Raw genomic sequence first — 15,463 nt, 5'->3', positions numbered from 1 at the left:
ATATGCTGTTGCTTACTCACTTTGTCCCTACCCATATACAGCGCTTTCGGAAAGTATTCACACCGCTTGAATTTTTCCACATTTTGTTACTTTACAGCCTTATTCTAAAATGGATTGAATTCCTGGTTGTGCAGAACAACACCGTTTCACACTTTTTTTTAGTACTGAGCCGTTCATTAATACGCTCAGTGTACTAGTAATGAAACGTTTTTTGCCACAATTTCGTGAAAGCGACCGAAGCCTTCAGAAAGCCTCGGTTTCCCAAGCACTACTAACTAGGTTCTCTCAACCATACATACTAGTGTGCTGCAAATTCGAGATTTACATTCCTCTACCTTGTGGCTCTACGCCCCGAGCGATCTTTCCGCGTGTTGCTAAGGAGACATACCAAGGGGTGTGTTTGTAAATTCACGCTGGAGTGCGCTCATAGCGTTTCGCTCTCGGAACGTTCTGACCTCACAAAGCAATCAAGCTACATCCCGACAAAAATTAGAGAACTCCTCACTCTGACCATTTTACTCGCCCAAGCAGAGCTGATTAGGCTGTTTTCATGTTATCTAGATCGTTGGTGACTGTAACATGTCATATTCAACTGATATTGCGCGATCGTAAATTCCTTATTCTGCGCTCTGGCACACAGACGAGCGGTCTGAAATCGTAGTAGAAAGCAAGAGTGAATTTACGAACGCAACCGAAGTAGATTTCCAGAACGAATTTACGAACTCTGACACTAGTTTTTTTTTTAATGAAGGTCGGTGGTCATATACCCGCTTTCACTTGCTAGTTGAAACTCAGGCATTTCCAACTTTCTGAATAATTGAACGCCGCACGGGTATAATGACAACCAGTTCGCAAGTAAGACATTTTCAGGTTTTCTAAATCCGACTCGAACATGACCGCGGCATTATATGGTTGTGTCACGTCCGAAGCGTTATACGTCATTACGTGGTATTGTTACGTCGACACGTTGTGTCGAATCGAAGTGTTACACCAGACAGTGAATATTAATTTCAGGGTTAGCCAACACACCATTTTGAATCTGTGCTCAAAAGCCAGCTGGTTAGCTTACATTAGCATTTTACAGTGTGCTAGTAGTGCTGCTGGAGAGAAGAAATCAAGCTCCAGCAATGTCAATGTGGAAGGGACTGCACATGACAGCGCGTGCCGCTCATGGAATACATGTTTCCTCGCGATTTATCCATAAACACACGCGACTCTGCACCCGAAACATCAGCACTAGTAGACCCGTGCAAAATGATTTCTTCAAAGGTGAGATAATCAACTTTGTTTTCACTGTTGCGTTTGTGTCCTACCCAGTGGTAGCGATTTTAGCATGGCATTTTTGGTGGGGCTACAAAAAAAATGGTTGGATGCATTCCGGAAAAGCCACAACACAACATTAAACAATACATTAATTGTACTATAACGGCGACAGACGGTGCCCACAAACTGTTGGGCCTATATAAAGCTGTCCCAACAGCAGTTCCAACATCTTACCACCGCTACACCTGGCTCTCAGCGAAACAGTTAATTCAGACTAAAAAAAATCATAGCTGACTTGCGTAAACAAATGTGGTTTCTACTGACAATCGAGATGTACAAACGATTGCGTAAGGGGGGCGAGGCGATAAGAGGCAGTCCGTCATTTCGATTAAGACATAATGAACGGGCGACTACTGACGTAGTCATACCTTTGTTCAGCGATAGAATTCAGAACATGGGCCGTTCTTAGTCAGAACCACAGGATAAATAAAGGGGGCATATAAACAGACAATGAAAGTTCACAGACAATGCATTTCTTTAAAACAGGTTATAGGCTACATGTGCACCACCAAGTTAGAACACATGCATTGCTTGCTGTTTGGGGTTTTAGGCTGGGTTTCTGTACTGTATTTTGTGACATCAGCTGATGTAAGAAGGGCTTTATAAATACATTTGATTGAACAGTAGGTGAAAATAGACCCAAAGGCACATTGAACACAGTTTGGGTCTTTGTGTGTCAAAAAAAGATATGTCATGTAACACTTTGCTTTAAATAAACTTGTTTAATTTGACATGTCAAATAACACTATTCCATTATAGAATGTTGTGTATGATGAATTTGCATGTGCCAGCACTACTATCAGTAGCACTGTCAAAGCTGTACAAAAAAAGTTGGCAAACAAGCACACACCTGCCACGAAAGATGTTTACAGTAGTGCGTTGGTAAAAATAGACTACATTTATTAGTGAGGCACGTGGGCTACTAACAGCTTACTACACAACATGCACTTAGTATTACTTTCTTAGCTACAGTATACATATCTCCCTTGCATAGACATTTTTGGACTCACCTCGTGAAGGTGGCGTGGCGGTCCATTGTGGTCAAATTTTGTCATCAGTCTGACATTCTCTGGATTTATGGTGGGAACTCAGAGGGGGGAAAAAGCCACTCCATTGAATAGCAGGCTAACATTGTTGAATTTGCAATTTCCAACTTGTTGTGTAATCTTTATGGCTGATGAGCACCGATACATTATATCTATAATTTCTCTTAATTATTTCTCTTCATATGACAAGGATTAAAAAGGATTTGCCAGTAGATTGTTGACTTGATTCATGATGACTGCTAGCTAAGACTTTGAAAGTAAGTTGTTGACATCAGTTCAATCAAAGCTACTGTACATATAATGTGATTTGGTGTCATTTTATCTGAGGCCAATGACCTTGAGCCTTCTTGGAAGGGCACTTGTAATATAACTCTGGACCCAAAGGGCTGACATTTTGGATATCTACCCTTACTAAGGACTTAAACTTGGCAATGACGTACAGTCCCCATGAGTGACGGAACACTGAGCCAATCACGGCGCAATGATCCTATTTTCTGCTGGCCTGCCCCACCACCACAGAAAACACTGAGCTACGGTGAAACACCTCCATTTTGGAGCTATGGTGAAACACCTGCATTTTGGAGCTGCTTTACTCAAGAAAACAAAAAGAGACCATGTGTGTATGCAACTTTATTAACGTCTTGTGGATCAGTCCCATTTCAGCGTCCCATTTCAACAACTTCCGGTGAAATTGCAGAGCGCCAAATTCAAATTAAATTACTATAAATATTAAACTTTTATGAAACCACAGTGTCAGATTTCAAAAAGGCTTTACGGCAAAAGCAAACCATGCGATTCTCTCCCAGCACACAAATGCATGAATCATTTTTTTATTTTATTTTACCCCTTTTTTCTCCCCAATTTTGTGGTATCCAATTGTTGTAGTAGCTACTATCTTGGTCCCAGTTACATTACAAATGGTCCTTTTGTTCGATCAAGACCTTCATAAAAACTCAGTCGCGCTTCAGTCAAAAATCCACTTGGTTTCCCTCCTTCAAAATGCATACAAAATGAATCAAAACTTATCCAAACAAGTCAATCAACGTTTATAATCAAACCTTAGGTACCCTAATACGCAAATAAACTATACAATTTAAGACAAGAATCATTATTGTCTTTACCTGAGAAAAATAACAAGGAACGCGCTCTCATTCACGTGCTTGGAAATACTACAGCCAAAATGGGAGCCACCTAAAACTACAATTTCTGGCTCATTTTTCCAAATACAAGCCTGAAACTCTTTCTAAAGACTGTTGACATCTAGTGGAAGCCCTAGGAACTGCAATCGGGCATGATTTCGCCCTATTATAAAAGTGCCAGCCATTGAACAGCGGTAGTATGAATATTTTTTTGGGGGGGGTGGCTTGACCTCAGGGTTTCGCCTGCCATTTCAGTTCTGTTATACTCACAGACATTATTTTAACAGTTTTAGTGTTTTCTATCCAAATCTACCAATTATATGCATATCCTAGCTTATGGGCCTGAGTAGCTGATATGTGACACGGATTAAAACAGGAAAGCCCCCCAAAATAATTAAATATATATGGGGATCAAAACAGGTGGGACTCAATGACGGTTTGCCACGGGTCCTACCTAGTTAGCTAACTTACAGTGGGGAGAACAAGTATTTTATACACTGCCAATTTTGCAGGTTTTCCTACTTACAAAGCATGTAGAGGTCTGTCATTTTTATCATGGGTACACTTCAACTGTGAGAGATGGAATCTAAAACAAAAATCCGGAAAATCACATTGTATGATTTTTAAGTAATTAATTTGCATTTTATTGCATGACCTAGGTATTTGATCACCTACCAACCAGTAAGAATTCCGGCTCTCACAGACCTGTTAGTTTTACTTTAAGAAGCCCGCCTGTTCTCCACTCATTACCTGTATTAACTGCACCTGTTTGAACTCGTTACCTGTATAAAAGACACCTGTCCACACACTCAATCAAACAGACTCCAACCTCTCCACAATGGCCATGACCAGAGAGCTGTGTAAGGACATCAGGGATAAAATTGTAGACCTGCACAAGGCTGGGATGGACTACAGGACTGTAAGGCAAGCAGCTTGGTGATAAGGCAACAACTGTTGGCACAATTATTAGAAAATGGAAGAAGTTCAAGATGACGGTCAATCACCCTCGGTCTGGGGCATCAATGATCATGAGGAAGGTGAGGGATCAGCCCAGAACTACACGGCAGGACCTGGTCAGTGACCTGAAGAGAGCTGGGACCACAGTCTCAAAGAAAACCATTAGTAACACACTACGCCGTCATGGATTAAAATCCTGCAGCACACGCAAGGTCCCCCTGCTCAAGCCAGCGCATGTCTAGGCCCGTCTGAAGTTTGCCAATAACCTTCTGGATGATGGAGGAATGGGAGATGGTCATGTGGTCTGATGAGACAAAAATATAGCTTTTTGGTCTAAACTCCACTCGCCGTGTTTGGAGGAAGAAGGAGGATGAGTACAACCCCAAGAACACCATCCCAACTGTGAAGCATGGAGGTGGAAACATCATTCTTTGGGGATTCTTTTCTGCAAAGGGGAAAGGACGACTGCACCGTATTGAGGGGAGGATGGATGGGGCCAAGTATTGCGAGATCTTTACCAACAACCTCCTCAGTAAGAGCATTGAAGATGGGTTGTGGCTGGGTCTTCCAGCATGACAACGACACGAAACACACAGCCAGGGCAACTAAGGAGTGGCTCCGTAAAAAGTATCTCAAGGTCCTGGAGTGGCCAAGCCAGTCTCCAGACCTGAACCCAATAGAAAATCTTTGGAGGGAGCTGAAAGTCCGTATTGCCCAGCGACAGCACCGAAACCTGAAGGATCTGGAGAAGGTCTGTATGGAGGAGTGGGTCAAAATCCCTGCTGCAGTGTGTGCAAACCTGGTCAAGAACTACAGAAAACGTATGATCTCTGTAATTGCAAACAAAGGTTTCTGTACCAAATATTAAGTTCTGCTTTTCTGATATATCAAATACTTATGTCATGCAATAAAATGCTAATTAATTTCTTAAAAATCATACAATGATTTTCTGGATGAATTTTCTATGATTAAAAAGTACAGACCTCTACATGCTTTGTAAGTAGGAAACACTGCCGATTTTGCAGATTATCAAATACTTGTTCTCCCCACTGTAGCAAAGTAGTTTATGACATTTCATGTTCCTCTATAGAAGTTGAACTACCACATGCATTTTGATTGTTGAAATTTTGTGCAGTTTGCTATAATATACTTTTTGTTGACATTGTGTTAAGTGACACTTACATAATTTTTGTATGGTAAACCCTGAATTTGAAATTACACTGCTCCAAAAAATAAAGGGAACACTTAAACAACACAATGTAACTCCAAGTCAATCACACTTCTGTGAAATCAAACTGTCCACTTAGGAAGCAACACTGGTTGACAATACATTTCACATGCTGTTGTGCAAATAGAATAGACAACAGGTGGAAATTCTAGGCAATTAGCAAGACACCCCCAATAAAGGAGTGGTTCTGCAGGTGGTGACCACAGACCATTTCTCAGTTCCTATGCTTCCTGGCTGATGTTTTGGTTACTTTTGAATGCTGGCGGTGCTTTCACTCTAGTGGTAGCACGAGACGGAGTCTACAACCCACACAAGTGGCTCAGGTAGTGCAGATCATCCAGGATGGCACATCAATGCGAGCTGTGGCAAGAAGGTTTGCTGTGTCTGTCGGCGTAGTGTCCAGAGCATGGAGGCGCTACCAGGAGACAGGCCAGTACATCATGAGACGTGGAGGCCACACACACTACTGAGCCTCATTTTGACTTGTTTTAAGGACATTACATCAAAGTTGGAACAGCCAGTAGTGTGGATTTCCACTTTAATTTTGAGTGTGACTCCAAATCCAGACCTCCATGGGTTGATACATTTAATTTCCATTGATAATTTTTGTGATTTTGTTGTCAGCACATTCAACTATGTAAAGAAAAAAGTATTTAATAAGAGTATTTCATTTATTCAGATCGAGGATGTGTTATTTTAGTGTTCCCTTTATTTTTTTGAGCAGTGTATATCTGAAAGTTAAAAAAAACTGTCTGTAACATGTTGAAATTCTTCTTGTAGTTGGTGTGAATGTCATGTATTACCATAAAGTACCTCTGTGGCCAGATATGAGAATTAAGTCACTTTCGTAGTTACAACCAGATAACTAGAATGACAAATGTAGAGTGCCTTACGTCCTAATAGAAATAACAATATATTTCTCAACACAGATCTCGAGAACCAGTTCAAAGCGTTCAGGGAGAAAGCGGCAGATGCCATGCCTGGCAGTGACTGGACTCCGTTTGAGAAGAACTCCTCACTCCCCCCTGAGAGGGCGGACATCGTGATCGTAGGAGGTGGCGTGGTGGGCTGGTCTATTGCCTATTGGCTGAAGCAGAAAGAGATGATTCGGGACGGGGTGCGGGTGCTGGTGGTTGAGAGGGACCCCACTGTAAGTGGCCTAGGCTGTGTCACGTGACCTCACTCACGTCCACTGAATACATTTGAAGCTCAAGCAATGTTCCATTAATCTCTCCTGTCTCTGTGTGCACTTGTTCACTTCCTTTCACTGGTTTTAAAGGAAATGACTGGCATAAGAATATGGTGGAAACTCCCTGTACCCATGCCTCTATCAATCCAATGCTTTTAGATTTGTGGGAAGTAGTAAACAAGTGCACATTTCAGTAGAAAATGACATTATTGGGATGCACACTCAGGCTTGGGGCTGTCCTAATGGTCTCTGAAACTTTCCTTTCCATATCACCTTTCCTTGATGACCAAGTATAAACGAAGAGACTGGACTCTTAAGTCATCTTAGATCAGATGCTCGTCAAATCATTAAAGGACTGCTACACTAACACAGTAGTGCACAGACTGAATCTAGGTGTTAATCTGTATCTCTTATCACCCTGTCTCCAGTACTCCCAGGCCTCCACGGTGCTGTCTGCTGGGGGGATTCGACAGCAGTTCTCCTTGCCAGAGAACATCCACCTGTCCATGGCCTCGGCTGACTTCATGAGGAACATCAATGTAGGTCACTGACACTGACCACCAGCTAGTATCAGCCATTGGGTCACTGTGACCACCAGCTAGTATCAGCCATTGGGTCACTGTGACCACCAGCTAGTATCAGCCATTGGGTCACTGTGACCACCAGCTAGTATCAGCCATTGGGTCACTGTGACCACCAGCTAGTATCAGCCATTGGGTCACTGTGACCACCAGCTAGTATCAGCCATTGGGTCACTGTGACCACCAGCTAGTATCAGCCATTGGGTCACTGTGACCACCAGCTAGTATCAGCCATTGGGTCACTGTGACCACCAGCTAGTATCAGCCATTGGGTCACTGTGACCACCAGCTAGTATCAGCCATTGGGTCACTGTGACCACCAGCTAGTATCAGCCATTGGGTCACTGTGACCACCAGCTAGTATCAGCCATTGGGTCACTGTGACCACCAGCTAGTATCAGCCATTGGGTCACTGTGACCACCAGCTAGTATCAGCCATTGGGTCACTGTGACCACCAGCTAGTGTCAGGTTATTTACTCATAATACAGTTGACCATTTCCCTGTCAATATATGGCCAAGCTGCAGTCAACATGTACAATTTGTATATATTATTGGATCCCTATTAGTTGCTTCCTGAATACACAAAAATGTGTTTTTTGTTCTTCATTTAAGGTTTGTGTTTTTAAGCATAAGGTTAGGGATAGTTAAACATTTTTTTAGGGCGATATTGTGGTACTTCTGTATTTACAGCTTGGCATGATGGTGACAACTATACATTTGTTTATGGCATTCCTTAGACCTGTTGAAGTGTTTTATTTATTGTTTCAGTGTAAAGTGATTGACAGTTTGTTGTGCCTTCTCAGGAACACTTGAGTGTGCTGAATGACGACCCCGTGGACCTGCAGTTTAACCACTCCGGATATCTTTTTCTGGCCAGTGAAAAAGTGGCTCATATCATGGAAGAAAACTACAGCACCCAAAGGTAAACACTTGTACCCTACACTTATGCACCATACACACAAATATCCCATCATGCAAATATTTAAATGGAACCTGATGCCGTTTGACAAATGCTATTAATTTTAATTCCAAATCAGGTATGCTGGAGCAAAAGTCTCTCTTCTGTCACCTACACAACTAAAGGAGAAATGTCCATGGATCAACACTGATGGAGTAGTGCTGGCTTCATATGGTGAGTACAGATCTTCGTTATTCTGAGTGACGGACGAGATAGTATTACCTGAAATGATTAAGGTGGCATAATCTGGGTCCATGCAACAATAAGACAATGAACATTGTCTTCTTTAAAGCAAATGGAGCATATGCAGTCTTGGTACAATGACAGATCCAATAAGCAATATATTCAACATTTCTGAACAGTTGTAATATACACACAGTGACCAGCTTAATAGTTACACCCAACTAGTATTATGTCAGATCCCCCTTTGCCCCCAGAACAGCCAGAATTCTCTGGGGCATGGATTCTAGAAGGTGTCGGAAACGTTCAAACTTTGCTCAGTTATCAAGTAACCTAACGTGTGCCAGGAAAACATTCCCCACACCATTATACCACCTCCACCAGCCTGTACCGTTGACAGCAGACAGGTAGGGACTCTGCCATCAGCATGACGCAACAGGAACCGGGATTCGTCAGACCAGGCAATGTTTTTCCACTCCTCAATTGACAATGGTGGTGGAGCCGCTTCTTCTTGTTTTTAGCTGATAGGAGTTTATCCCGGGTGTTGGTTGTCTGCTGCTGTGGCCCATCTGTGACAAGGACTGACAAGTTGTGCGTTCGCGAGATGCCTTTCTGCACACCACTGTTGTACATAGCTGTTATTTCCCTGTTAGCTTGAACGATTCTTGCCATTCTCCTTCTCCTTCGACCTCTCATCAACAAGCTGTTTTCGCCCCCACAGGACTGCCGCTGACTGGATGTTAATTGTTTGTCGTGCCATTCTTGGTAAACCCTGGACACTGTCGTGCATGAGAAGCCCAGGAGGACCGGCTGTTTGAGATACTGGAACCGGTGCGCATGGCACAACGATCACACCACGCTCAAAGTTGCTTAGGTCACTCGTGTTGCCCATTCTAATGTTAAAACAAACAGTAACTGAATGCCTCTGTCTGCTTTATATAGCAAACCACGGCCATGTGACTCGGGGCCCCTGAGTGTATAGCCAGTGTTGTACGCCCTCTCTTCGTCAATGTCTTCATCAATGTATCTCTAAATTCAGTACTGTTACCCAGTGAAGCATGCTTTCAGTGCATCAGTCCAGACACATATCTGTCAAATAATTCACTGATGAACCTTTTACACTCATACCTGTATATGTGTTGTAAATGTCAGATTTGGACACTGATAAGTGCGTAACTTGGAATGCAGTGGGCAGAGCTCAGGGTCTCTGCTTCACAGCTCTGTATGGGTTTTGACTGAGTCATTCTGAACTTAAGCACTGCTAGCAAAAAGAAGTTGCCCCCATGACATTTTTGTCTGAGTGATGAAATGTTGTAAATTACGAGGACTCTATGTATTTTGAAAGATGAGACGTTGAGGATTGTTAAATACAGCTTTGATGTCATAAAAGCAAGACAACTACCCGAGTCCAAATTACACATTTCCATATCATAAAACTCATGTAATATAGTGTCAACGTTTACAATCACTATGTTTGATGTTCAGTTACAAGATGACATGACGTTATACCCTGGGTTGTCCTGAACATAGTTAGCCAGTTGTATTGTGAAGGACATTTGCTGTGGATCACAGGCGGGAATGCATAACTGTGTTCCAAACAAAACAACCACAATGGCACAGCTAGGAGACTAACAAAAAGCACCTTATAGTTTGCTAGGAAAAGTACAGTAAATGTAAAATGCACATCAAATCAAGTGTCATGTTTGGATTCCGTCTTGTCAAATGTTGTCCTGACTTTTAGTCTAATTTTAGTCTAACTGTTCCCTTTAAATTGATAATATGGTTATGCATATGCCTTCCATATTTCTAATGCAAGAAACATTTCAATTTATCCCTATCCATATAGGCCAATTCCCACGAGTGTAATGGGGTAAGCTACTGGAACACTAGGGAGTATGTATTGCATAACTTTTCCAGTAATGTTGATCTTATCAGTGGAACAATATAATTTTTATTTAACTTGGTATGCCAGTTGAGAACAAGTTCTCATTTACAACTGCGACCTGGCCAAGATAAAGCAAAGCAGTGCAACAAAAACAACAGTTACACATGGGATAAACAAACACAGTCAATAACACAATAGAAATCTGTATACAGTGTGTGCAAATGAAGGAGATAAGGCAATAAATAGGCCATAGTGGCAAAGTAATTACAATTTCTCAATTAACACTGGAGTGATAGATGTGCAGATGAGGATGGGCAAGTAGAAATACTGGTGTGCAAAAGAGCAGGAAAAACAAATATGGGATGAGGCAGGTAGTTGGTTGGATGGGCTATTTACAGATGGGCTGTGTACAGCTGCAGCGATCAGCAAGCTGCTCTGACAGCTTATGCTTAAAGTTAGTGAGGGAGATATAAGTCTCCAACTTCAGCAATTTTTGCTACTCGTTCCAGTCATTGGCAGCAGAGAACTGGAAGGAAAGGTGGCCAAAGGGAGTGTTGGCTTTGGGAAGACCAGTGAAATATACCTGCTGGAGCGTTTGCTACGGGTGGGTGTTTCTATGGTGACCAGTGAGCTGAGGTAAGGCGGAGCTTTACCTAGCAAAGACTTATAGGTGACCTGGAGCCAGTGGGTTTGGTGACGAATATGTAGCGAGGACCAGCCAACCAGTGCATACAGGTCGCAGGGGTGGGTAGTATATGGTGCTTTGGTGACAAAACGGATGGCACTGTGATAGACGGCATCCAATTTGCTGAGTAGAGTGTTGGAGGCTATTTTGTAAATGACATCGCAGAAATCAAGGATCGGTAGGATAGTCAGTTTTACGAGGGTATGTTTGGCAGCATGAGTGAAGGATGCTTTGTTGCAAAATAGAAAGCAGATTCTAGATTACATTTTGGATTGGAGATGCTTAATGTGAGTCTGGAAGGAGAGTTTACAGTCTAGCCAGACACCTAGCTATTTACAGTTGTCCACATATTCTAAGTCAGAACCGTCCAGAGTAGTGGTGCTGGGCTGGCGGGTGCGGGCAGCGATCGGTTAAAGAGCATGCATTTTGTTTTACTAGCATTTAAGAGCAGTTGGAAGCCACAGAAGGAATGTTGTATGGCATTGAAGCTCGTCTGGAGGTTAGTTAACAGTGTCCAAAGAGGGGCCAGAAGTATACAGAATGGTGTTGTCTGCGTAGAGGTGGATCAAAGAAGCACCCGCAGCAAGAGCAACATCGTTGATATATACAGAGAAAAGAGTCGGCCCGAGAATTGAACCCTGTGGCACCCCCAGAGACTGCCAGAGGTCCGAACAACAGGCCCTCCGATTTGACACACTGAACTCTATCTGAGCAGTAGTTGGTGAACCAGGCGAAGCAGTCATTTGAGAAACCAATGCTGTTGAATCTGCCGATAAGAATGCGGTGATTGACACAGAGTCGAAAGCCTTGGCCAGGTCGATGATGACTGCTGCACAGTACTGTCTTTTATCGGTGGCGGTTATATCGTTTAGGACCTTGAGTGTGGCTGATGTGCACCCGTGACCAGCTCCGAAACCAAATTGTATAGCAGAGAAGGTACGGTGGGATTCGAAATGGTCGGTGATCTGTTTGTTCACTTGGCTTTCGAAGACTTTAGAAAGGCAGGGCAGGATGGATATAGGTCTGTAACAGTTTGGGTCTAGAGTGCCCCCCCCCCCCTTTTTGAAGAGCGCTTTCCAATCTTTAGGAATCTCAGACAATACGAAAGAGAGGTTGAATAGACTAGTAATAGGGGTTGCAACAATGGCGGCGTATAATTTTCAGAAGAGAGGGTCCAGATTGTCTAGTCCAGTTGATTTGTAGGGATCCAGATTTTGCAGCTCTATCAGAATATCAGCTGTCTGGATTTGGGGGACGGAGAAGCGGGGGGACATGGGCCAGTTGCTGCGGGGGGTGCAGAGCTGTTGGTTGGGGTAGTCAAGTGGAAAGCATGGCCAGCCGTAGAGAAATGCTTTCCTAACTGACTGTGTATATTGGTTCCTGACTTCCCTGAAAAGTTGCATATCGCGGGGACTATTCAATGCTAGTGCAGTACGCCACAGGATGTTTTTGTGCTGGTCAAGGGCAGTCAAGCCTGGAGTGAACAGGGGCTATATCTGTTCTTAGTTCTACATTTTTTTGAAAGGGGCATGCTTATTTAAGATGGAGAGGAAAACACTTAAAGGACATCCAGGCATCCTCTACTGATGGGATGAGGTCAATATCCTTTCAGGATACCCGGGCCAAGTCGATTAGAAAGGCCTGCTCGCAGAAGTGTTTTTGGGAGCGTTTGACAGTGATGAGGGGTGGTCGTTTGACCGCGGACCTATAACGGACGCAGGCAATGAGGTGGTGATCACTGAGATCCTGGTTGAAAACAGCAGAGGTGTATTTAGAGGGCAAGTTGGTCAGGATGATATCTATGAGGGTGCCCATGGTTACGGATTTCAGGTTGTACCTGGTAGGTTCCTTGATCATTTGTGTGAGATGGGGGGCATGTAGCTTAGATTGTAGGACGGCTGGGGTGTTAAGCATATCCCAGTTTAGGTCACCGAACAGTACGAACTCTGAAGATAGATGGGGGGGTAATCAATTCACATATGGTGTCCAGGGCACAGCTGGGAGCTGAGGGGGATCTATAACAAACAGCAACAGTGATGGACTTTTAAAAGTAGAAGCTCAAACTTTGGACATAGACCTGGATATTATGACAGGGGGGCTAGGGGCTCTGCAGTAAAATAAAACCATGATAGCTACCCTAAACAACAGTATAAAAGGCATATTGACATTAGAGAGAGGCATAAAGCAATCACAGGTGTTGCTTGAGAGCGCGAAGACAACGGGTAAATGGCGATGAATGGGCAGAGAGGGTCAGTTAGCTACACACAGGGCCTGAGTTCGAGGCTGTGGCCGGCCGATAAACAAGATAATAAACAAGATAATCCTGTTCGTGTCCTCACACACTGCTTGTGGAAAAAAGCAATCCATCAATAAATTGCAACCTTGCACAGACACGCCCCATAATTTTACTGGCTAGAACCAATTAAATTACTTCCTTTCTGAGTTAAGCATAAACTGTCTCTTCTCCCAAATGACCTCTACTTTGACAACGTCACCTCATCCCTTTGCCCTTTTTACACCCAGGGCTGGAGAACGAGGGCTGGTTCGACCCCTGGATGCTGTTGAACGCTTTCAGACGGAAGGCCATCTCCATGGGGGTCTACCAGTGCTTTGGAGAAGTCACAGGTTTGTGCTTGTGCCAATATCACAGCATTGTGGAACAGACAAGCCATGTACACACTGGTTTAGCTTGGCTCTGTAATCTATCCAAGCTGTATATTGATGATTTTGGCGATGCTGCGTTTCAGGTTTTAGTTACACCACAAACACAATGACTACTGCAGAAGGAGACCAGGTGGATTTTAGGATAATCAAATATGCTAATGTAAGTATGACTCCTGATTTGTGCAAGGACATGTTTCACTAAACATTAACTCTAATTCAGTTGCTGTGTTTCCCTTGATCTCCTGTGTTTTGAGGGAAAACGAATTGTGTGCAGATCAGAAACTCATTTCTGAATCAACATCTTAAGATTAACACCCAGATCCTCACTTCAGTTAATCAACACAGGGTTGAAAGGGAAAACATTCTGGCAAAACATTCTGCAACAGTAAACATCATCCCCCACGAATGATGCCGTGTCTCTCTGGCAAGACACATCATTCACCCAAGTTTGTGACAAATGGACAAACAGAGACTGATCCACAGTCCCCTCCCCAATTTCATCATAGGGGACAACAATCTGTATTTTACAGTAATTTGGACGTGTTCAAGTAATTCCGCCCCATTTCAAAATGTCCCTACTGAACGCAACCCAGCTCACAGTAGCTAGGACCTCTCTACCGTTATGGTCCCTTCCTAATTGTCTGTCCCTGGTGTCTTGAGTAGGTCCAGATGCCCAACAGTCTGGAGTACCAGCCTGTGGAGTGTGCCATCGTGGTGAACGCTGCAGGGGCCCTCTCCGGTAAGGTGGCAGAGATGATGGGCATCGGGCTCGGCCCGAAAGACACCATCGCTGGAATCCCACTACCCGTGGAGCCCAGGAAAAGGTGCGTTGGATAGAGGACCACCCCCCGATGTACTGCATTTGTCAGAACAAATCATTTACACCATGTTGCTGACAGCTAGCTTTCTTTCAGCCCTTATTGGTATCGGTCATAACACTGATATAATATTCACAGGCTACACCGGGGAGAAATGCTAACTGTATTAGGTCTCTGTGTATTATGTGTTTGCGGTACTGTCTAATATATCAGTGTAATTGTTGTGGGTCTTCGTCTAGGTTCATCTATGTGGTCCACTGTCCAAACGGGCCAGGGCTGGACACTCCCTTCCTCGTAGACTACTCTGGAGTGTACTTCAGACGAGAGGGGCTGGGAGGAAACTACATTGCTGGGATGTCACCAGAAGAGGTGAGGAAGAGGATTGCCCTATTCCTCTAACTTAATTTTGGAACCCTGAGTCACTTGACGAGGTCGCTTTTCCAAAAATTATCTAGATTTTAAATTAGGATAACCTCGAATAATGGTTAAATAAACAGCATTCAGTAAGCTCAAATGGGAGAAAATGTTTTGAGTCAGAACTCAACCAATTTAGTTTTTGGTTGAGGGATTTCTCCTTTCTCCCGTCTTTGCTCTGAACTCGCCCCAAGAGTCTGGGAAGTGGTCTTCATTATTTGCAACCCCATCAGGAAGAGGAGCCAGAGACCAATAACCTGGAGGTGGACCACCAGTTCTTCCAGAACATCTGGCCTCATTTGGCCCACCGGGTACCTGCCTTTGAGTGCCTCAAGGTAAATTGATGTGACATTGCAACCATAGAATTATTACATAGTAATATGGGTCATAATGGT

The 15,463-nt window shown here is 43.5% G+C and overlaps 1 protein-coding gene across 1 annotated transcript in view; it reads left to right on the top strand.

Annotated features, from left to right (window-relative positions):
• The first annotated feature begins 975 nt into the window (after positions 1-975).
• The window catches only part of foxred1 (FAD-dependent oxidoreductase domain containing 1), a 20,050-nt gene continuing 5,562 nt past the window's right edge, over positions 976-15,463 (top strand). Inside the window, exons 1-10 of the mRNA XM_035782769.2 lie at positions 976-1,269; positions 6,623-6,843; positions 7,311-7,421; positions 8,268-8,386; positions 8,502-8,596; positions 13,696-13,797; positions 13,920-13,996; positions 14,500-14,660; positions 14,894-15,023; positions 15,302-15,403. Of these exons, the coding sequence (XP_035638662.1) occupies positions 1,128-1,269; positions 6,623-6,843; positions 7,311-7,421; positions 8,268-8,386; positions 8,502-8,596; positions 13,696-13,797; positions 13,920-13,996; positions 14,500-14,660; positions 14,894-15,023; positions 15,302-15,403 (1,260 nt within the window). The 5' untranslated portion in view covers positions 976-1,127. The remainder of the gene's footprint in view (positions 1,270-6,622; positions 6,844-7,310; positions 7,422-8,267; positions 8,387-8,501; positions 8,597-13,695; positions 13,798-13,919; positions 13,997-14,499; positions 14,661-14,893; positions 15,024-15,301; positions 15,404-15,463) is intronic.

The sequence above is a fragment of the Oncorhynchus keta genome, chromosome 12 (assembly GCF_023373465.1).
Source record: "Oncorhynchus keta strain PuntledgeMale-10-30-2019 chromosome 12, Oket_V2, whole genome shotgun sequence".
Classification (NCBI taxonomy): Eukaryota; Metazoa; Chordata; class Actinopteri; order Salmoniformes; family Salmonidae; genus Oncorhynchus; species Oncorhynchus keta.
The sequence above is the reverse complement of the archived record's forward strand: the minus strand, read 5'-3'. Positions and strand labels throughout refer to the sequence as shown.